At 32.8% G+C, this 22440-nt stretch overlaps 2 protein-coding genes across 2 annotated transcripts; one reads left to right on the top strand and one right to left on the bottom strand.

The window, feature by feature from the left end:
- Positions 1 to 3119: 3119 nt before the first annotated feature.
- Positions 3120 to 3937, top strand: LOC114278549 (peptidyl-prolyl cis-trans isomerase). Its single transcript, XM_028220617.2, has one exon. The coding sequence runs from the start codon at positions 3218 to 3220 to the stop codon at positions 3734 to 3736; it is 519 nt and encodes a 172-aa protein (XP_028076418.2). The 5' UTR covers positions 3120 to 3217; the 3' UTR covers positions 3737 to 3937.
- Positions 3938 to 18070: 14133 nt separating this feature from the next.
- On the bottom strand, positions 18071 to 20322 carry LOC114309761 (uncharacterized). The gene is made up of 6 exons (XM_082918851.1): positions 20299 to 20322; positions 19453 to 20212; positions 19192 to 19242; positions 18943 to 19052; positions 18657 to 18730; positions 18071 to 18536 (listed from the first exon to the last, which is right to left on the bottom strand). The coding sequence occupies exons 1-6, from the start codon at positions 20320 to 20322 to the stop codon at positions 18071 to 18073; spliced, it is 1485 nt and encodes a 494-aa protein (XP_082774977.1).
- Between the last annotated feature and the right edge of the window lie 2118 nt (positions 20323 to 22440).

Raw genomic sequence — 22440 nt, forward strand, 5'->3', positions numbered from 1 at the left:
GAGTGAGTGCCCTTCGGCATCACAATTTCTGTAGTTAGTCTAAAAGCATGTGAATGCGGCTCAAGAATTCTCCAACCCGGGTAATGACCCATACTCCAGCACATACAATCGGGGATGGAGAAATCACCCTTAATTTTCATGGAGACCTCTTTCATAAGGCACTTTTTATAACCTTCTACCACGGGACATGCCCCTATGTATGCAAAAGTGTAAATCTATGACACATGTGTCCCAAAAGGTCATACTCACGAAGCAAGTAAGCTCCATTTTGTTGAATGGCACTCCCCCTGAGCTTAAAGACCCAGGTGCCCCAATCATTGCATGCATTATAGGAGACCATTTCATTAATAGGGCCTTGTTAGATTTAGGGGCTAGTGTCAATTTGTTGTTGTACTTTGTGTACGAGGAATTTGGGCTTGGTGAGTTGAAGCCCACTACTATTACTCTCCAGTTGGCTGACTGGTCCCTCAGAGTGCCACGTGGCATGATTGAGGATGTGCTAGTAAAGGTTGATAAGTTTTACTTTCCTGTTGACTTTTTGATGTTAGATATGGAACCGGTAGCCAGTTCTAGGGAACAAATTCCGGTGATCTTAGGTCGACCTTTCTTAGCCACAGCCAATACATGCATAAATTGTCGTACAGGGATTATGGAAGTTTCATTTGGAAATATGCAAATGAAACTTAATAAGCATCCCAACAACCCATGAGAGATTTGGCTTTGGATAGACATATTGGATATGAGAATTTGTTTCTAGGTTGCAATTTTCAAGCTACTTACAAATATCGCTATATCATGGAGATTTATTAAGAATTTTTTTTTTAAATACTTGTATATTTTTATATTTTAATAAATTCTATTATTTAGACATTTGATCATTAAATCTTAATTATTATATTAAAAACATTTTATGAATAATTTTATTTTTGTAAATATTTTTTGAACAGTTAGCAATTTTTATCTTTATAAATAAATTTTGAACAGTTAGCAACTTAATGATGTGAATATTTATATTCTTACAATATGAATTTTTATGTTGACATGTGAATATTTACATTGACGGTGTGAACATTTACATTGATAATGTGAATATTCACTTTATAGAAACATTCACACTATCAATATGAATATTATTATTTGGAATATTTTGATAATTATATTATTTATAAGACTTATTAGAATATAAAAAAATAATTTGAATTAAACGAAATAGATAAAAAGAAATTTATAAATAAGTGCCCTGCCTATCAATTATTTTTACCAAACTTGAGTGGTTTAAAATTCTTGTTTCTAGTGAGTGCCATTTTCAACTCATTTTGTAAAACCCATGTAATATTTTGTGAAGTCTGTTTTCCATTGAACTTGTTTTAAACTAAATTGATGATGCCTAGTCCTCCAGATCAACCAAGATTGGGTTGGGCCTTGCTTAGGCCTTTTGATTGGCCTCTGTTTGATTTCTTCAAACTCGATACAGCTAAGCCCAAACCCACAGTGAAGGGCAGTTACGGATTGGGACTTAAACCAAACCACGCCTTAACCCCTTTAAATGAAATCGGCTATATGAATAATTCTTCTTTACTTGACTTTATCAATAGCTATTTGGTTATGTAAATTAAGAAGATTCATATTTCTATTTATTACACTAGTTCACGTCAATTTAAGTCTGCTCTTTACCTTAATACTTCATCTATCGTTAGCGTATCGCATCTATTTGTAATTGTTCCAAATTTTTAATGATAAATTTATTGTTGTATATTTTAATAAAACAATAATTTAGCTACTTATACTTTAATAATACATCATAAAATTAATATATAAAAATAAATAAATGATTATAAATAAAAGTAAAAAATGTCATACATTACTTTTATAAATTCCTTAATATTGTTACTAGTACCAAAGCACAAATAATAATAATAATAATAATAATAATAATAATAATAAAATAAATAAATAAATAAATAAACTTGTATTTTTTAAAAAAAATATATCATTATCAAAACAGGCAAATATGTAATTTTTTTTACTTAGTACTTGTCAACAATAAGTCCGGTTCATAAGATTGCTAAAAATTATCTTTAAAATGAATTAATTGACTAATTGAAATTTTGTCTTGGAATAATTCATAAGGTATAAAATAAGTAAAATTTGAATATATTTTAAAATATAAAAAAAAACTTAATAATAATTAATCAAAATGGTAAAGATTTAATAATAAGATCGAGCAAAAAATATAAGCAAATTAATAATTAATTATAAAAATAAAAATAAAATTTAATTTAATTATATACATTATGAAAAAAAGTTTAATTTGAGTTCCACCCCAAAAAATAAGTAATTTAAATTAAAATCCATCAGGTAGGTTTCTGCCACGTTCGCGATTTCACGAAAGCCCAAAATCACAACAGGCCAAAATCATGGGTTATGCTGGAGAAATAATTTGCTAAATTTTTTATCAAACACATGATATGAAACCTGCACATGTAAATTTGTATGGCACTTCCACTAACACTGTGTTTGGAAAGTTAGGAGAAAAAAAAAAATGAAATGATTACTTAAGTAATAAGAGAAAATAATAGAAATGAAATGATTGTAATTTTTCTTATTTTTGTTTGGATAAGAAAGAGATAAAAGAAATGAAATGATTATGATTTCTCTCATTCTTTCATTAACAGAAAAGAAAAGAAAAGAAAAGAAATTATTTTATGTTATATTATCAAAATAACTTTTATATATTTTCAATTAGTGTATTTCTTTTATTTTTTAAGGATAAAATTGGTATTATGAAAATAGTGATTTCTTTTCTCTCCCAATCTCTCTACTTTTAAGAAGATTGAAAATGAGATGAGTTTCTCTCTATTTCTCTCAATTTCTTTTCATTTCTCTCCATTTAAATTATTCAAACAAATAAAAAATATACATTTCATTTCTTTTTTTTTTTTTTCTTTGTTCCCAAATCACTCCGTCCAAACATAGTCATTTGGTCCATTTTCACAAATCACATGAAATTAAACGCATGATTAGCACGTGGAGGGTTGACTCATCCACGTCTTTTCCATTTCATTGCCATTGCACGACACGTGTCCCAACTCAACGGCATCCATATGTATAAGGGCAAGGAAATCGCATCAATCAATCATCGTCGATTAACAAGTTAAGTGCGTGAATTCACCAATGGGTACTGCACGAACTGTAGGAATTGTTGCGATCTTCTACAATGACGAACCCTAAGGTCTTCTTCGACATGTCGGCCGGCGGCGAACACGCCGGTCGAATCGTGATGGAGCTATTCACCGATACGACGCCGCGCACGGCTGAAAACTTCCGAGCTCTCTGCACCGGCGAGAAAGGAACCGGACGGAGCGGCAAGCCACTTCACTACAAGGGGTCGTCATTCCACCGAGTTATCCCGGGGTTCATGTGCCAGGGCGGCGATTTCACTGCAGGGAACGGAACCGGAGGGGAATCGATCTACGGATCGAAGTTTGCCGACGAGAATTTCATCGAGAAGCACACCGGACCGGGCATTCTCTCCATGGCGAACGCTGGACCGGGAACGAACGGTTCGCAGTTCCTCGTATGCACGGCGAAGACGGAGTGGCTCGATGGAAAGCACGTGGTGTTCGGGCAGGTGGTGGAGGGAATGGACGTGGTGAAGGCGATTGAGAAGGTCGGATCTTCGAGTGGAACGACGGCCAAGCCTGTTGTGGTCACTGATTGTGGTCAGATTTCTTGAATTAGGGTTTAGTTTTTTCTATTTTGATTTTTGAGTTTCGTTCAGTCTCAATCCATGGGAAGTGAATTTTTTTTTTTCCAACACCCCCCTAAAATTTGATGTTCTAGTGGAGGTTCGGATGGTGAGAAGATATAGAGCGATAATTAAGCTGTAAAATAAAAGACTTATTTTTAACGGAAATTTGCTTTATAATATGAAAAATGCTAGCACTCATGGCCACACTGTTTGGTACCTTTTTTTTGGTCTCTAGGTTTTTTATATAAAATATAATAAAGTGTATCTTATGCATATTTGCTAGGAGTAGGCTGATTAACGAGTCATACGAGCTGAGTTAATTTTTTGGACTTAAGAGTAAGTTTTAAAAATTTGTTCAAATCATTAAGGCTCCGTTTGGTAGAACTTTGTAACTATGATTTGAGAATATGAGTTGTATTTTGAGTTTGTGTGTTTTAGAATTATGATTTGAGTGTAGAAAATTTGTTTGGTTATGGTTTTTGAATAAAGTGTTGAATTGAGTGTGGAATTGAGTGTAGAATTGAGTTTTGAAAGTTTGATTTGACATGTGAAGTAAGAAAATTTGTTTGGTTATGAGTTTTGAAAAGAGTTTTCAAAACTTAATTCAAATTGTTATAACTCATAACAAAACACATTACTTTCACATTATTGAAAATTTTGATCAACACTCATAACCCAACTCTTTTTACAATTCAATTAAAAAAATTTATTATTAACAAAAAATAACATTAATCAATTTTTTAATTGAAAATACTACAAAGGAAATAATTTTTTTTCAAAATAAATATTCAAAAAATTTAAATTATAAATATTTAAATAATTTAAATAATCTAAAAAATTTAATAAGTAAAAAATTAAAATAAATATTCAAAAATTTTAAATCGTAAAAATTTAAATAATTTAAATATTTAAAAAATTTAAATAATTTAAAATTTTAATATTTTAAATTTAAAAACAACTCTACACTCAAATCGTAACCAAACACATAAAACAAAACTCAATTAAAAAATTATTTTTAAAACTCATAACCAAACACATAAGTCGAAACTCCATACTACTTTCACAACTCTATACTCAAATCGTAACTAAATACATAACAAAAAAATTAAAATATTTAAAAATATTTTTATAAAATAGAGTTTGAATTTATTTTTATAAAATATTTTAAAATTTAAAAAATTAAAATCGTAATATTTAAAAATATTCAAAAAATTAAAAAATTAAAAAAATTGTAACATATTTAAATATTAAAATATTTAAAATCTTAACAAAATTAAAATATTTTTAAAATATTGATTTGAATGGAGTTTTGAAAAGAGTTTTGAATTATGTGTTTGGTTATGAGTTTTGAAAAGTAATGATTATGTTTTGAATTGAGTTTTGAGAAATGAGTGTAGAATTATAATTTGAAAACCCTAAACAAACACCACACTCAAAAGTGAGTGTGGAACTAGATTTTGAAAACTCCACCAAACGGAGCCTAAATTTCTAGTCATTCTCAAACGAATTTTGTGTGAAGCTTAAATAATTTAATATTTTTATATAATTTTAGATTTATTGAATCAATTTAGAGAAATTATTTGTTTGAGTTTGAAAATTTTAACAAGTTTTATTTAACAAAATAGATGAAAATAAATTTTTAACCAGACGAACATGAATTTAGGTGAACTTCTTCCGGTGTTTTAAACAAGTTATTTTAGTAATTTTTTTATTTTTTACGAAAAGATATGTAAAAAGATAAAGAGTGATGTGACAGTAATGTGATAATTTATAATTATTTTTTGATTAAAATGTGGAGTTGTTAAATGAAAGATTAGTTCATTTAAAAGTTTGAAAAGGTGAACAAAATTGATAAATGTATATAATTACCTTACATTTCTTCACACAATCACTCTCTAGTCCTAATATTAATAATTGGTTCATTTCTACCTTTTATTCATATTTTTACCATCTAAAAAAAAAAAAAAAATCATAATTTGTTTCTTGTTACTTTTATTGTTTTCTATACTAATTTTTTGAAATATGATTTTCAATAGCATAATACATTTGATTAATTAGTAAGTCTTGTGTAATGATTTAAAATCAATAAATATTTTATTTGTTTGAAATTGATAAAATAAATAAATTCTTTTTTTTTATTTTTAATTTGTTCAACTTTTTGAAAAATTCACAATCCATCAAAGTGGATGATCTCTCCTTAAAAGGGGAAAACATGTGAGTTTACAGTCTCATACTTGCATATAGTGTTTGGGTGTGCAACTTAGGTGGGTAACGGTTTATCCGATCTGTAAAATCCTTCCGACTCGTATATAAATGGGTGATTTCGCAGACACAATGCGGATAGATACGGTTTGAAATATGACATGTTTGCGATTTGCAGACGAGTTGCAGGTTTAACCCACATCCACAATAACCCGCTTGCACTTTATTTTTTTATTTATTTTTATTAATTTTAATCGTTGATTTCATTCCTATATTCTACCTAAATATTTTTGCCCAAAACCAAACACCTTTTATTCTTTGAACTTACTCTAGCATTACATTGCTAATAGTATTATATCAACTGAAACTAAATAAATATTGATCATATTATTATTGTTTCATAACTAAACTTGTTTCGGATGAAGTGTGATTTGGAATTTTAAATTCCTTAGTGAATATGGAGTTCTAGTTTAGGATTTTGAAATATGTGCTTGTGTTAGTTTATGATTTGATTTAGGATTTTGAATGATTTATTTGTGTTACGAATTGATTTTGTTGTGTTTTTAATTTTATAAGTTTTAATTCATTAATTATTAATGTTGAAGCATTTTAGAAAATGGGAAGAAAATGGTCCAAAATAAATATTTACAAAATGAAAAAAAAAAGGCTCAAAAAAAAATTTTTAAAGAAAAAAATTCAATCCGCAAACCGCACTGTAGACGATTACGAGTTAATTTTTTTCCAAATTACATACATGCAGACGGGTCCAAACCGATTCGTAAACCGGCCAAATTCAAACCCTGGACCCTTAATGCAACCCACCCCTTCCCTCAAGGCGTTGTGCAAGGGGTGAGGGGTATGTAAATTTGTGTAAGTTTTCATAAAAAATAATATTTAAATTATTTTATAAAATTATGTAATTTATATATAAATTTGTATAAATTAACTTACAAAAATTTGGAAAATTATTACTTAGTGTAAATTATTACAAAAATACTTAATTTATTTCATAAAACGGTGTAATTTAAACATAAATTTATGTAAGTTAATTTATAAAAATTTTGAGAAATTATAACTTGATATAAATTATTTTATAAAATTGTGTAATTTAACACAAATTCGCATAAGTTAATTTATAAAATGTGCCATAAATTTTTATAAAAATGTATAATTTAAGTCACAAAAATATATAAGTAAATGGCATATTATATGCCTTGTACACTCAATAATTATCTATAAAAGAATTGTTCGGATCAAATTTTATTTTTGGGTGAAAGACAATCTCAGTCAACGCCTTGAGCCGATATATATATATATATATATATCTATTTAAAATATTTTTAACAAATTCATTAAAATATTTATGTTTAAATATTATGAGAGGTTTAAATATTATTTTTTCACAATTAATATTATTTATATTTTTAATAAGATTGTTAGTATGGGTAGAATTATTCTTATATATATATATATATATATTGTCTAGAGTGTGAAGGAATATAGAATTTGATTTGAGTTTATTAATTTAAGAAATTGAAAATTTGAATAAAAATATTATTAATAAAATGCGAATTTTGTCATTTTTTTAATAATTCATATAACAGGCAATTGAAAATTGTAATTAATCAAATTTCTCTCGTATGAAAATATATTGAGAAAGTTTTGAAATTAAGAAATTTCTTATTTTTGTGAATATCAAGAAATTTCAAGAAATTTATTTTATTTTTACATAGTTTCATATTAATGAAGATGAATAGGTGCCATTTTTTTTTTGTTTATTATAAAGTTAAGTATAACGTAAGTTTTGATGTTTTAAAATTTCAAACAAAAAAATATATAAACCATTGTCTTGTTTTAAAATTTCATATAAAATATAAAAGTCATGGTTGAGTCATCATGTTCATTAGGTAACAAGGGGTGTTTTGAAAAGATAGTTAAAACTTGAATTTTTATTTTTGTTTTTTTTTAAATGTGTAAAAAAATAAGTGTGACAGATGATGTGGCAAAAAAATGAATTAAAAATTAAAAGATGATTTTTACTCATCTTTTCAAAATAATCCAAAATACTCATCATTTATTGATCATTCAAATTAAGGATCTTGTTTTAAAATTTCAAATAAAAAATAAAAAAAATCATCGCTAAGTCGTCACGTTCATTATGTAATAAAATGCCTATCGTTTACTGATTATTTAAATTAAAAATAGAGTGAATAATAATGAAATTGTATTTTATATAATTAAATGTATAATAAATTAAAAATTAATACTTAATAATTTTCTCTTAAAAAAATAGAAACATTATATGAAAATGAAAATTAATATATAATAATTTTGTCTTAATTGCTTTGATCTATTTTTTGTATAATTTTTTTTTTTAAAAGTCAATTAAACTTGGTGAAAATGACTACTATAAATTGCATTTACTAATTCAAACACCTGTTTTCAGAGGACACGGATCTCACGATTGTATAGAACAAGTCAATCTGGAAACTTATTTTTATTTTTATTTTTAAAATTTTATTATAACAATCTTCAACTAAGATGGCACGGTACAGCCAAATCCACCCAATGAGAAGAAACCACGTGGGCAAATTCAATGACCTCACCTCACGGCACAACCGACCTATATAGGTGCGGTTTGGACGGAAAGTTTTAGACTAAAATAATGAAGATAAAATAAATTAAAATAATTAATAATATAAAATATTATATATAAATTACAATTTTTTTATTTTTTATTTTATAGGTATGAAATCAATTAAAAAAATTAATTTTCTTTCAAGGCATATCTTTTTTTAATCAAATTAAAATAATTAATTAAAATAACCACTCCTAACTATTATGGCTCTGTTTGTTTATATTTTCAAACTAGTTTTCTACACCAGAGTTTGAATATGATGTTTGTTTAGTGTTTTGGAATCACGTTTCCAAAGCTCTGCGAAGAGCTCTGTCTCAGCCGTGCTTTTCAGAATTTTTTTTTAAAAATTTGCCTGACAGGACGTCTGGCTGGTTGACCAGAATAGTATTTTTTTTTAGATTTTTTGCAATTGATATGTTAATTTTTATACAATCGAAAAAAATATCTTTTGAAATTTTTAAATTTTTTTATGTGCTTTAAAATAATTTTGAGTTGTATGTTTAGTTATGAGTTATAAATTTTTGTATCAAATATCAAATGTCACATCAATAATTCCTCACTCAAATCAAAACTCTTTTCAAAACTATTTACCAAACAAATTTTCTACACTCAAATTATAATTTTAAATCTCACAAATTCAAAATATAACTCACACTCTCAAATCTTAATTACCAAACACAACAAGCATAGTTTCTCTCATTTTTTAATATTCCGAATAATGACTTTTTCCATTCACAAATTCGTCTACTAGTAACAAAGACACCCCACAGTAATGGTGGTGGGCCTGTTTTGCTTCTAAAGTCTACGACCCTGACAAGTCTGACCGACGTACATATTGGTTTAGTCAAAGTGACAATTACGCCCTTTCAGTTACGCTTTGTACTTTCGCGTGGATTAATACTCATTAATTTAGGGGTGATTTGAATGATTAAATAAATATATTTTTTAATTTTTTATGAAATATGAATTAAATTTGAAGTAATGTAATAGAGATAATATGACTTAATAAGATAATATAATTTTAATAAAATAATAATTTTTTAATTTTTTAACTTTTTTAAAGTATCCAAAACAAGACTTCAATATACTAATTTCTTAAAAAAGTCAAAATGATATAAACAAACTTTGTCTTATCTTAAACCATATTAGGTGCAATCATTAATTTAATTGGGGAAGTTTGATTCAGGTGAAAAGCTTGACCAAAACCATAATTAAGGAAGATGCCAATTTTCGTCTCTTTCATCGCCCTTTCGTGATGACCGGTATAAAGTAGTTGTTGTTATTTATTTATTTTTTTTTATTGTGTAAATCGACTTACAAGTTTGACTGTTTTTTTTATTTATATAAAAGATAATGTTAATGTAGTTAAATTATAATTTAATAATTAGACACTTCTCACACAACACACCCTAAGGAGTGCCCATTAGAACTATTTGAGTCACCCCCTAACGTTTTAAAACTTGGATAAATTATACTCACACTTTGGAGATTTTGATTTAATACATATAATTCTTTAACGTTTGGAAAATTATATTAATTTTATGTCATTATAATTATTTTGACGGAATAAAAATATTAAATTTATGCATTCTCTCTTTCTTTGCTTTGTTTTGCTTTATTTCTTCTCTTTCCTTTGTTTTAAATTTTTTTAATGTAATTTTTTCTATTTTTCTATTAGGAGTTGTTGCATTTTATATAAGTATGATATTTGTGAAATAAGACTATTAAACCCATGAGTGAAAATGTAATTTTTAGAAGGTTAGAGAAAAATGTAATCTGATCAAATCTGAAGATGTGTCAATATAATTTACCCTTCAAACTTTGAGTATTGAACTCATGATTTTATTAATATTTTTTTAAACAAATATTAAGAAATTAAAAAAATAAGGGTAAATTATAAAAACACACCCTGAGGTTTGATTAAAATACGAATTACTCATTGTGGTTCTGAAAATTACATTTCACCTGCTGAAATTTCTAATTTCATAACAAATTATTTTATTAATAAATTATGAAGTCAATTATCAGTTTTTAATGATATTAAAAATATATTTCAATTAATAATGTAGACAATTTTATTATTGTATAAGAGAACAATTATGAATTTTATTTTTTTAGTTAATTGTGTTAAATAAAAAATTCTGACAATGGAATATTTGTAATTTTTCAAATCAGATGGGACAATTTGTATTTTAAACAAATCTCAATAGATGTATTTGTAATTTACCCAAAAAATAATAAATTAAAATGTTTGTCATCTTTGTAAGTTTTCTTAACTTGTATTTCAAGTTAATAAATTTTTAAAAATATATTATAAATTGCATTGTGTGTTTAAGCACTTTTATCTCAAATCTTATTTTGATATTTTATTCTTTTAATCGTCATAGTTAATTCAATACAATTTGGTCAACTAATAATGTGAATTTTTCTTATGTTTGATTTGAGAATTTAATGAGAAAAATGAAAAAGAAAAATGAAATATGAAATGTAATTTTGTTCGGTTATAATAGAAAATGTAAAAGGAAAAAAAGATGTGACAGCAAAATGGAATCTCACTTTTGTCTTTTGAATTAATTTAACTCTTTCATTTATCTTTTTTCTAACTCAACCAAATGTAGTTTTAGGCCTGGTTTGGCATACCAGGAAAAATCTAAAAAGTTAAAAAGTTACTAAAAAAGTTAAAAAATTATCACTATTCACAAATTAAAAATATAAAAAAATTAATTTCTACAATATTTTAATACAAACAAGGAGTGACAGCGTTGGTACTGATTGATGGTTAATGGCCTCTTCAAATGAACCAAAAAAAAAAGGGACATGCACCAATAAATCCCAAACTCTTATATTTTGACCCATTTGGTCCTATTTTTAATCTTATAATCTAATTAGTCCTACTCTAGTGTTAATGACAACATTACCCGTGTTTGACTCTGTTGACCACCTTCTCGTAAGGGTAATTGAGGAATACTCCAATGTGGATTTTACTGAAATGCCCAAAGTTCTTAATTTGTTGATGTTTGTTCTCCCTCCAAGCATATCGGAAATGAAGAGACGTCGATAGAAAGTTGCACAATACGCCGATGTTAATGGCGTAATGTTAGGCGTTGCAGTTGAAGATTCTTTATTGGCAATGTGAAATCCTTGTGGATTGGGATAATAGAATAGGAAATTGCATTTTACTCGAAACCCTAACGAATATGCAACCAAATCCCCTGTTCATACGTCGATACCGGCGAAGTGGGTGGCTGTGACACTGACGTGCTTTGGAGCAGCGTTCGGAAAACCTTCGTAATCCCGGTGGAAGTGACTGTGGTTGGAAATAATGACTCCAGGTATGTTAATTGTTGCTTTCGTTAGTGTTTGTGCGGTTGGGTTTTGCGCAAAATGTGATGTGTATATTATCTGGCGAATTGCAGAGTATTGTGCGTTTGATATAGAGTTGTTAGTATGGAGGATTTTGTGAAATGCATGCTTGTTGTATAGAGTAGTTTGTCAATGTTGTTGGGACGTTATGGGTTCTCAGTTTGTTACGTTCTGCCGGTTGTGTGCTCATGTTAGTTTGTTCAATGTAAATTTGATGTTAATGAAATTTTGTGATCAGGTTTGTCCTGGATTTTTGCTATTTTTTTTGGTGGTGCATATGGTCCGGCATTTGTGGGGGTATTTTGAATGGGCTTGTGGGTTTTTTACATTGATCGAGATAGTCGCATATTTTATATGGGGGGTCATGTGTTGTGGGGGTTTTCCACTGGTGTGTGATTAGTCGTCATACATTGATGAAGTGTGTTACACAACATTCAATTCAAAGTAAAGTAATGACACATGCCTTAGTTTTTTTAATGAATGAACATCATCTGGTTATAGTCAAAATTATTGTGCGCTGCAATTGTGGTGGGGTTTTGCATGAGTGCATGATTATGGTTCATTGGGTTTGTATGTAATGTAGTTCAAAGTAGTGAATTTTCTTCGTTGGCACGTGATAATACATTGGTTTTTATGGTGTTGCATGTAATACGTAGATGATGTGTGGTATGCAATGGGTTGTTTAAATAAAACGTTGGTATGCCATGTTAATGGCATTTTCATGTTTTATATTTCGGTGACCTGTTTGATGGTGGTGTTTGTTGGCATGGTTTAATTTGGCGGGGCATGCTGTACTAATGTTCTACTACTGTTGTACTAATGTTTTTCATGATTTGATTTGGTGTGTAGATTACTAATGTTCTACTACTGCTGTAGTAATGTTATTCATGATTTGATTTGGTGTGCTAATTTACACGTAACATATGTTGCAGGTGGCAGTGGAAATAGGAATGGTAAACGGAACATTGTGACGAGGTCACCGCAAACATCAACACGGCTGGACGCAAAGAAACAATCCAGGCTGCCATTCAAAAAACAAAAAAGGCCGGCTGACAATGTTAAGAAAGCTGATGTTGATCCGTCAAAGTTGATGTACAGATCGAACATTTCAAGACTGATTAGCACAGTGCTTGAATTAGATTTACGTGATGGACACATTAGACAGCTGCAAAAAACCCCATTTTGGGTTATGATTGATGCTATTTGTGTTCACGAGCTTGATCCGAAAGCGTTCAAGAAATGTGATGCAACTGTCTGTCGAATTATTCAATGTTACAACCCGAAAGATGAGAAGTTCCACGTTGGTGGAGCAAAGTTACCATTGAGGAATAACTATATCAGGCTGATATTTGGGGTCTAGTGTGGGCAGGAGAAGTTGGATTTGGCTCAAGGTAGCAAATGGCCCTCCGATTTTATGCAACGACGTTGTCCGAATGTTAGCCGGATCTCTTCAAAAGTTATAAAGGATTTGCTGGCAGAAGCAATCTGTGGTCGTACAGAGCGAGACGAAGAAGACGTGGCGAAATTGCTGTGTCTCTATGTTTGTGCGAAGTTATTTTTCGCAACCACCGGCGAGCATATTGGTTGGGCGTTTGTTCGTGTGATTGACAAGCTGGACACATTAAGACAGTATGACTGGACTGTAATAATAAGGAACACGTTGATTGGCTCACTAAATGAGATGTACCACAGGCCAGAGAAAGTGACTGGTTGTGTCGTAGCGTTGCTGGTACGTACAATACGGACGTACCAAAATTGCATACATGATATAATAAAAATAAGATCAAAGTTTGTCATAGTCACATGTATATTTGATGGTGGTTTCATGTTTTGATTTCAGTTTCTAATTTGTGAACATTCGAACATAATCATACCAAAACGACCTAATGTCACTCCACGGTTTTGTTGATGGAACATTGGAGCAGCTGTGGCGAAACTGAAAGTACTAAATTTGACGGAAGAAGGTTCCATTGAGGTATGAAATAAAATAGTTTCCATGTTTTTAATTTGTTTGCCCAAATCAGACACTGAATTTTTTTTCCTTAAATGTTTTGTATCCCTAGGTGCAGTGCACGAAACTTGTTGGGACAATTAGTGAGTGTCATATTCTGAAACTGGCTGCTGCTACGAATGAGACAAACGAATGTCGTACAAGTAGGATAGATGTGGATCGCGAGGGGAGTGGGGTTGCTGTTGGGACGGATGATGTGGGGAGCGTGGAGCCTAGTTTGAATTGTTGGCAGGTGGATACACCAAATGCTGGTAACATCAAAATGAAAGGTAAAGACGATTATGAGAATAAAAATACTGGTACATCAACCAGCAAAGTAAAAGTGGGTGGGAAGATAGTGGCAGGTGGAGAAGTGTGGCCAGTCTTGTTCCCGGATCTTCTAGAACTGTTCAGCACTCCAGATGGTGAAGCCGTGGGTGAAGAACAAGGGGGGGTGAACGATGAGTTGAGATCTTGTAATGTCAAAATTGCTGAGTTTGAGAGCCAAATACAAAGTAAAGACGCACGGGTGCGTAAACTGGAGCAGCGTGCCGAAATGATGGAGCAACTGCTAGGGATGCATGCTGGTAATTTGTTTGTAGACTTAAATAGTGTGATTGTGGAAAAGGATTCTGAAATTGATCGACTCAGTAAGGTGGTTGATCGATTGGAGTCAAAGATAAGCAATTTGCAGGATAGTCTTGATGATTTTGAGGTGCACGAGGTGACGCAATGTTGTCAATGACAGGTCAAATCAGCGAACACCGAGCAACAATCTTTCAGGTAAAGTGAGTGGTTCTGGCCACATCACGAGTGTAGAAAGTGCACAGCACTCTGCGTGTCCTGTAGGCCAACCCAAATACGTTGACACCAGCGAATTACAGATTGTTGAGAACGCTGCTAGGATTGAAGATTTAACGGCTGACTTTGCCCATGGGAATGTACATTCGACTGTGGCACAGGCGGAGGGTAGTTGCAGTCCCCGAAATGAGCAGCTAGCGTCAGATGGAAATGTAAATGTTGGCACAACTGTCGTTGGCGTGGGTACTGGTTGTGAACACACAAATGCTGAAACAATTTCTGGGCCGAAAATGACGTCGCTGGTCAAACGGGTGAAGACCAAACCAAGACGGGAATTTAGGCTGTCTGACTACGAATATCCTGCCATATTTGGGCGACAACAAGTAAATGCAAACGTGAGACTAGGTAAATCGTTCGAGCCCGGGGTCATTTATAGTGTTGAGGACGTCGAAGTGGAGCGGAAAACCTGGCATGGTTTTGGTATGAACAGAAGGCACACTGTGTGGAACATGTTGAAGAATGAAGATAGACAACTACTGGAAAGAATGTACAGTTTAGAGGGGGGACGGGTAGGTTGTTTGTATGGAATGTTGTACTTTTTGACATTTAGAAGTTGCAAATGTTGTTATATGGTTGTTCTTAATTTTGGTTTATGATGTGTAGGTTAATAGTGTGGGACGGTGGACACAATGGAATACAAGTGCATTTCACAGATATCAAAGATCTGGTGTAGCAGAACTCCATTCATGGCAATGTAAGCTGGTGTCATATAATCTGCCCTTTATATAAATATTTTAATTCCACAAGAAAAAACCCCACATGGACATGTAAACATTGTATCATTCATATCGTGGTTGATGTGCCTGTGGAGAAATGACAATTGAATTTAATAACACACAATTACGTATATGTGAATACATGCACTCTCACCTGATGGTGCAAAAATGGTAGTAGCACATACTGGACATTCATTTACAAAATGTTATTAATAGTGCACTGTGATTGTAATGGGTAACATATGTGTGTAGGTAATTGATGCATACGCTGCTATGTTGACTGAAATGCGTAAGACGGTGTCTGGAAGAGCAGAATTTGTGGGTACGACATACGTTTACACTAGTGTGTGTTCAGTATGGAGCACAACTAGCGTTCATTTGTACGAAATCCGAAAGTAATATTTTCTGTAATGAAATCTGACATGACTTTGGTGGCTTTGGAAAATTGTGCAGGATATAATGCGGAACAGCAGCGTAATGTCGCGAACGAAGTACTTGAACGTACACATGAAGGCTAAGCGAGGGTGCAGATACACACTATTCCCGATCTACAATGCCAACCATTGGACAGTCATGGCACACAATTCAGAAAGTGAGAATTGAAAACATTACAACTCCATGAGGCCAAGACGTGGAGTGCGTGATGAGCATTACAATGAGGCTCTAAAAGTTGTAAGTACATCAACACAAGCAGTAGTTCATATATGATTTTTTCTCGATTTGTAGTGGTGGTGCAATGGTAGATTAACAGATTGAATTCTGAATGTGCATGGTTGATGAATTGTAATCTTTGTTGGTTTCAATGTCACACAGTATGTATCTAAACTAACATGTGAGAAATCAACAGAAACAATGGGTGGCCGACCACCACAATAAGTTTGTGAAACCAAGAGTTACAGCTGACGGCATTGGGGCAGACCTTTTTGATGGGAGTTTTGTATCTGTTGTTGATTGTCCGCAACAAGTTCCAGAGTCGTAAGTAATTGTCATATTAGAATGAGTTCACTGTTTTGATGATGTGTTATGTAAGTGACGCTGGTATCGGTTTTTGTGAGTGCAGGTCGGATTGTGGAATTTTCATATGCTTCATTATCATGCAGTACATTCGTGGAGCAGAAGTCGATACTACGATGGACGGTCTCACACCAACTGGGCTACGAGCTGCGATGGTGGACATGTTCTTGAGTGACCCGGGCAGAGGACTCCGTGGTAGGACATTGTAAGAGGTGTTCACGTTGCTCATTCCAGAAGGTGCAAAAACGTGGTTTCGATGTTTTCTTCTTGGGTTTTATGGACGTACATATATGTTTTGTAATTCTGTAAGAACAGAACGTTAGCAAGGAAATTTTAAATTGGGTAGTTGTCCTATGTTGCTTTATTATCATGGCAAATGGTGCACAAACGGTTTAAGCGTCGGTTAGAATTAGTTTTTTTGGGGGACGTAAATGTTGATATTATTTTTTAAGCAATTAAAATAGTTTCTTGGATTCCATATTAGCAGCTTTGAACCTTACGTGCGAAAAATTATTTCTTACACGTCTACTAGTATGCCATTGTCCTTTTATTATCATATGATGGAGATGTGATGGTAATGTCCTTAACAATGTGAATTGTATGTTTACGTTTTCATGTGCATAGGCATGACATTGTCTCTTAATGCCAGATGGTCCTTGGTATATATATATGGTATGATCTACACAGGAGGTTACATTTTAACAGTGAGTTGGGGGGAACCTGTTTTGCCACTACGAGAGTAAACGTGGTTTGTTGGTAACTGAGTAAATGTGGTTTGATCTCTGCGTAAGTTGACATGCGCACATCGGCTACGTGGTTAATATGGCATGAGAGTAGAATAATTGGCCATTGTCATTTTAAGTATCATTGTAGGGACAACATTCCATTGTAAACGTAATATTACATTGCATTCAATTTTTTTTTAAACAGTGGGTTTATGGTGCATATTGTGCATGACGTACAGTGAATTGTAAACATACACCCAAACATTAAAAACCATTAGCCTTCCATTATTTGAAACAGTGGGTTGTGGGTGACTGACTGGTATGATGTGCACAGATATGAAAACAAACGACATACATTACTGTTACGGTATAGCAACATGAAAGTGATGTCGTAATGTAATGTCCACGGTGGTTGGTTGTTAAGGGTGCATTATGTGATTGTTCAACAGTGGCCACTGAAATTAAACCCATAATAGAAAGAGAAGTGTATATTCTACCAATTTGAATAAACCCATAACAAAAAGTAAATGAGTAATTATAAAACAATGTCAAAAACATTTCGGAAAACAGAATAAAAGTCCAACTGAACCGCAATTTGTGAGCGAAAGAAAATTAAACCACATGGCAGGCCGTCTGTAACGGCTCTTTGCATGTCTTCCTATTGTGATTGCCCAATTTTCCGCAACGCCCGCAACGTATACTTTGCACTACCTCGCCTTTGGAGGGAATTCTTTTCCGTTTGGGCCTACTGGGAGGACGCTTGACTGTCGGCGGTGCTATCAAATATTCATTTGGGGTAAACGTCGGCCTCTACACTGTTGGAATGGGGTATATAGTTCCGCTATAAGTAGCTCGAAATGTCTCGATGTAGAATCCAAAGTCTATTGAATCATAAATGTTTCTCCCACTATTATGGAATGCAACAACAGCATGAGAACACGAGAACCCATTAATCTGCCACTGAAAACAGGAACATGTCTGCTTGACGACGTCAACCAACATCGACGGGTGGGAATGAACCTCATACGCATCATCGTTAGCCTGGCTTACACACCATGCCCTGCTGTCGTTATACGCTGACACCAATTTTTTCTCCATCTTCGGGCATATTACACCGGCCCATTTAGTGCATTTAACTCTGCGCTCCGACATCTGCTCCATGATTTGACCCCTTACCATATCAACCCATCTAGTAATAGGAAGATGACGGGCCTGGCCAACCCAATTGTTGAAAGATTCGGTGGTGTTTGAGCACATCTCCCCATACCGTCGCCCACTAAAAAAATGACCAAAGTAAACGTTTACGGAGAGCATAAATTATAACAAAAACATATTATTAAAAATACATGCAGGGATTAACAATACGCCATAACCCATTAAGCGGATTGTGAAGTACCTGAAATACGCATTAGACCAATGTTTTGGATGCAAGTCTTTAAGAAAATCTTCAATCACAGCTGGGTTGCACTTCTTCAATACCTCAAATTTCTTATTAAAGCAAGTAACAGTGGGCGCGTAGGCACATCCCGCAACTTGCGCATCAACCCAATTTTTTGCGATACATTAACATATTTCATTCGATCCCGCAAGTTCATTTGGAGATGCAACAAACAAAATGCATGATGCGCCGAAGGGAAAATTATTGGTATGGAGTGTATTAATCCGATGTGACGGTCAGATACGAAAGTTAATGTCCGCTTGCCCCCAACAACTTCTTTCAAATTACGAAGAAACCATTCCCAATTAGATGAATTCTCGGAATCAACAATAGCAAAGGCTACCGGAAACAATCCTACAACCAAACATACAACATAAACAGTTTGCCATGAGTAAAATTGTACAACTTCCACACAAAATAAGTACAATGTAATTTTTAAAATGAAAGCAAATTACCATTAACTTTGCAAATGAAAGCTAAATGAAACCATTACCTTGATTGGCGTCTTTAGCAATAGCCGCAAGCAAATTGCCTTTGAACCTACCTTTCAAAAACGTTCCATCCAAAAACAACTAAGGTCGACAATGATTGAACCCATCTATACAAGCGCGAAATGATATAAAATACCTAACAAACCCCCTAATTTTTTGGTCAAACTCAAGGTTGATGTAACTGTTTGGGTTTTTTTGCATAACGACATCGCTATACCACCTGAGTTGATCGAAGGACGTAGCGTGATCCCCGTACACTTCACCTCTAACTTTCTCAACACCCAACCATGCCACCTGGTAACTAATGTCCAAACCATACTCATTTTTCAAGTCAAACACAACATCAATAAGACGTGTCAATGGCTGATCGCGCACTCGATCCGCAACAACAGCAGACACCAAATCAGAACCCATACGAGGGTTCCTACAAGTACGTACAGTAGCCCCGCAAGTATGCACACTATCGAACCTCTTAATACATAACATCCCAGTTGACGGTAACATCCTCGCATGAACTGACCACAAACAATCTGTTGACGCCGCAAACTTGCACACTACTGTAATTCGAACAAAATCATTTTTAATGTACTTGAATTGAAATCCACGTTCAATGGCGTACTTACATAGAACTTCACGGAATTCAGTTGCTCTACCATCAAAACATTGTCCCACATGGGTAATCCCATACGCCCATTGCGCCGACAAAAACGTCTTCGATCTGTTCAGACAGTATGTTGGTAATAAGTCCATTTGGTCATCCACACAACCATTCTGACTAGCATCTCGGGAAATTACCCCATCCTCCGTGGAATCCACCACACCACAATTACCCCCCACACCAACACTACTTTCCTGAATGAGGACCTCAATGTGATTTATTCCAAACGACTTAGCAAGGCATAACATGTTTTGAATATCGTTGTCATTATCCACCTTAAACTTCTTGTACCCGGGAACATTGAACACCAAACACACCGCTCCTGGTATCAATCCATCAAACTTCGCACAAATATTATCAACAATCTGAACGAATGACGAATCTTGATGCAACCGAATAAGAACATTGACTAAACCATACGAACACACCAACAATATCCCTCCGTCCAAACCTGTGACACATTTGTTGAACCCATTACTATGGCAACATACCCAGGAAAAAACATAACAAAAACACCTTTTCTATCCATCAATTTGCTGTAATTAATCGATGCCACCTCACTGAAAGATCACAAACATTGGGGGGGGGGAACAAAATAAAATAAACCAACACACACTCGTTTTGAAAATGTTACCCACAGCAGTGTAAACACAACAATCCAATACCCCTGCATTGTATAGTTACGTTGCCACAAAAACGACAGTCAACCGGAAAACTAACGCCCACCACCGGGAAAAATGGTGGCCACCGTTTTCGGCCTCCAAAAACCAATGGTGAAAAACAATGTCAATGAAGGAGAACCATGGTAATCAATTATAAATGATGAAAACAATGGTAATCAATAACCACGCAATGTTAATCAATCAAAAAACCAGTACAAAAATTGGCCATCAATGAACATGGTACAAACCATTTATGGATAGATTGCAGAAATGGTGAAAACCTATGTTAATAACTAAAAAAACCCACAAACCATTAACATTACGTAACCACATACAAAACAATGAAAACAATGAAAATGGCAGTCACCGTATTCTGAGCGGAAATGGCACTCACCGTGATCGGACTCTGAATAACAAAGAAAACAATGGTAATCAAACCCCAAAATTGGTCAACATTACGGAACCAGTAGTATGTTAACAGAAACAAACATGGAAAGGGTATAGACATCAAAACAAATAGAATCAAATCACACCCCCAAATCTCTGCCACTAAAATAGGACTAAATGGTATAGATAAAAACTTACAAGACTAAATGGTTTAACTTTTCTGTAGATAGGATTTATGGGTAATTTTTCCAAAAAAAAATTAGATGTATATATTCATAAGTTGGAGCGTAATGTTGGGCCCGTAAGGGCCCACCACGAGTCCGCTTTTGATAATCCAAACCGTTCAATGTGTAGAATTCATCGCGTACTATATGCCTGTAAAAAATCATGTTGATCGGATATGGATAGCTATGTGATTGAATCAGATTTTTTTTCAGCCGTTTATTTTTCACTATCCATTAATTTCATACAAAACTATTTTGATTATATAGCTATCGATATCCGATTAAAGTAATTTTTCATAAGCATATAGTACTCAGCGAGCTCTACACATTCAACGGTTCGGATTATCGAAACGGGACCATTGGTGGACCCCACAACCGAACTGTACCCGTGAAGCCTCATGCACCATTTCAACCCAGCCGCACTTCCCTCTGCCGCCTGTCACTGATGATTCTGCCATGTAGGGGTAAAAATGTAATTTTGTTATTTTATACAATATTTTAATACACATTTTTTCATAAAAAGACAAAAAGTTATCTCAAACAATCATATTTTTTTTCTCAACTTTTTAGTCCAAAAAGTCAAAGAGTGCACTTATTTAGAACATCCCAAACAATTCTTAAAATTCGAATTCTATCAATTATTTCTCATTTTCTCATCAAGCCAAACACAACCTTAATGTTAAATTTTACTAATGAAATTGACAGGTGACCATCACATGAGACTTTTTTTTGCAATAAAAATATATGTTTTTTTAAAAAAGAAAACTTTTTTTTTTTTAAAAAAGAAAACTTTTTTGTCTTTATATATATGTATATTATTTTGCTTTAAACTTGACAAAGTTACTTTAAAAATAAATTAAAAAAAACTTATAAGTTAGCGTAAAAAAAAGAGTTAGGTTACTTGGGGTTGGTTTGGCAAAGGCTCATTGGGCTTTTTTGGCTCAATGAGTCATAAAAGACAGAATAGGCTCATGAGCCACAACAGACAAAACATCCCATCCAACCCCATAATCATTATACTCTTCTCTCACAAAAAAATCAAAAAAGTCAAAAAGTCAAAAGCCCTTCTCAAACCAAGCTTTTGAGCCCAGGCTCATATAATCAAAAAAGTCAAAAAGTCAAAAAGTCAACCCACTTCCCAAACGAAGGCTTGGTATTCTAAGAATGTTTCCTATCATTGGTGTGATTGATGCATATAAATGGAGTAACACATGTCCCTCAAATTAAAAAAAAAAATGTCCAAACTATTAGTACACCAAAAAAGTTAAGAAAATAAGTGATTGTTATCAAACAATAAATTTTTTTAATAATGGTATAATA

This window comes from Camellia sinensis, chromosome 3 (genome assembly GCF_055761805.1).
Source record: "Camellia sinensis isolate YWXY chromosome 3, ASM5576180v1, whole genome shotgun sequence".
Classification (NCBI taxonomy): Eukaryota; Viridiplantae; Streptophyta; class Magnoliopsida; order Ericales; family Theaceae; genus Camellia; species Camellia sinensis.

Excerpts from the sequence above, each read along its gene's own strand:
- LOC114309761 (XM_082918851.1), bottom strand. The coding sequence starts at position 20,322 with ATGGGTTCAACAAATGTGTCACAG. Across the intron at positions 18,731-18,942 it reads GCAAGCGGACATTAACTTTC|AAGTGCAACCCAGCTGTGAT; the intron begins GTATCTGACCGT and ends GAGGTATTGAAG. Across the intron at positions 18,537-18,656 it reads TGGTCTAATGCGTATTTCAG|TGGGCGACGGTATGGGGAGA; the intron begins GTACTTCACAAT and ends TCATTTTTTTAG.
- LOC114278549 (XM_028220617.2), top strand. The coding sequence starts at position 3,218 with ATGACGAACCCTAAGGTCTTCTTCGACATGTCGGCCGGCGGCGAACAC.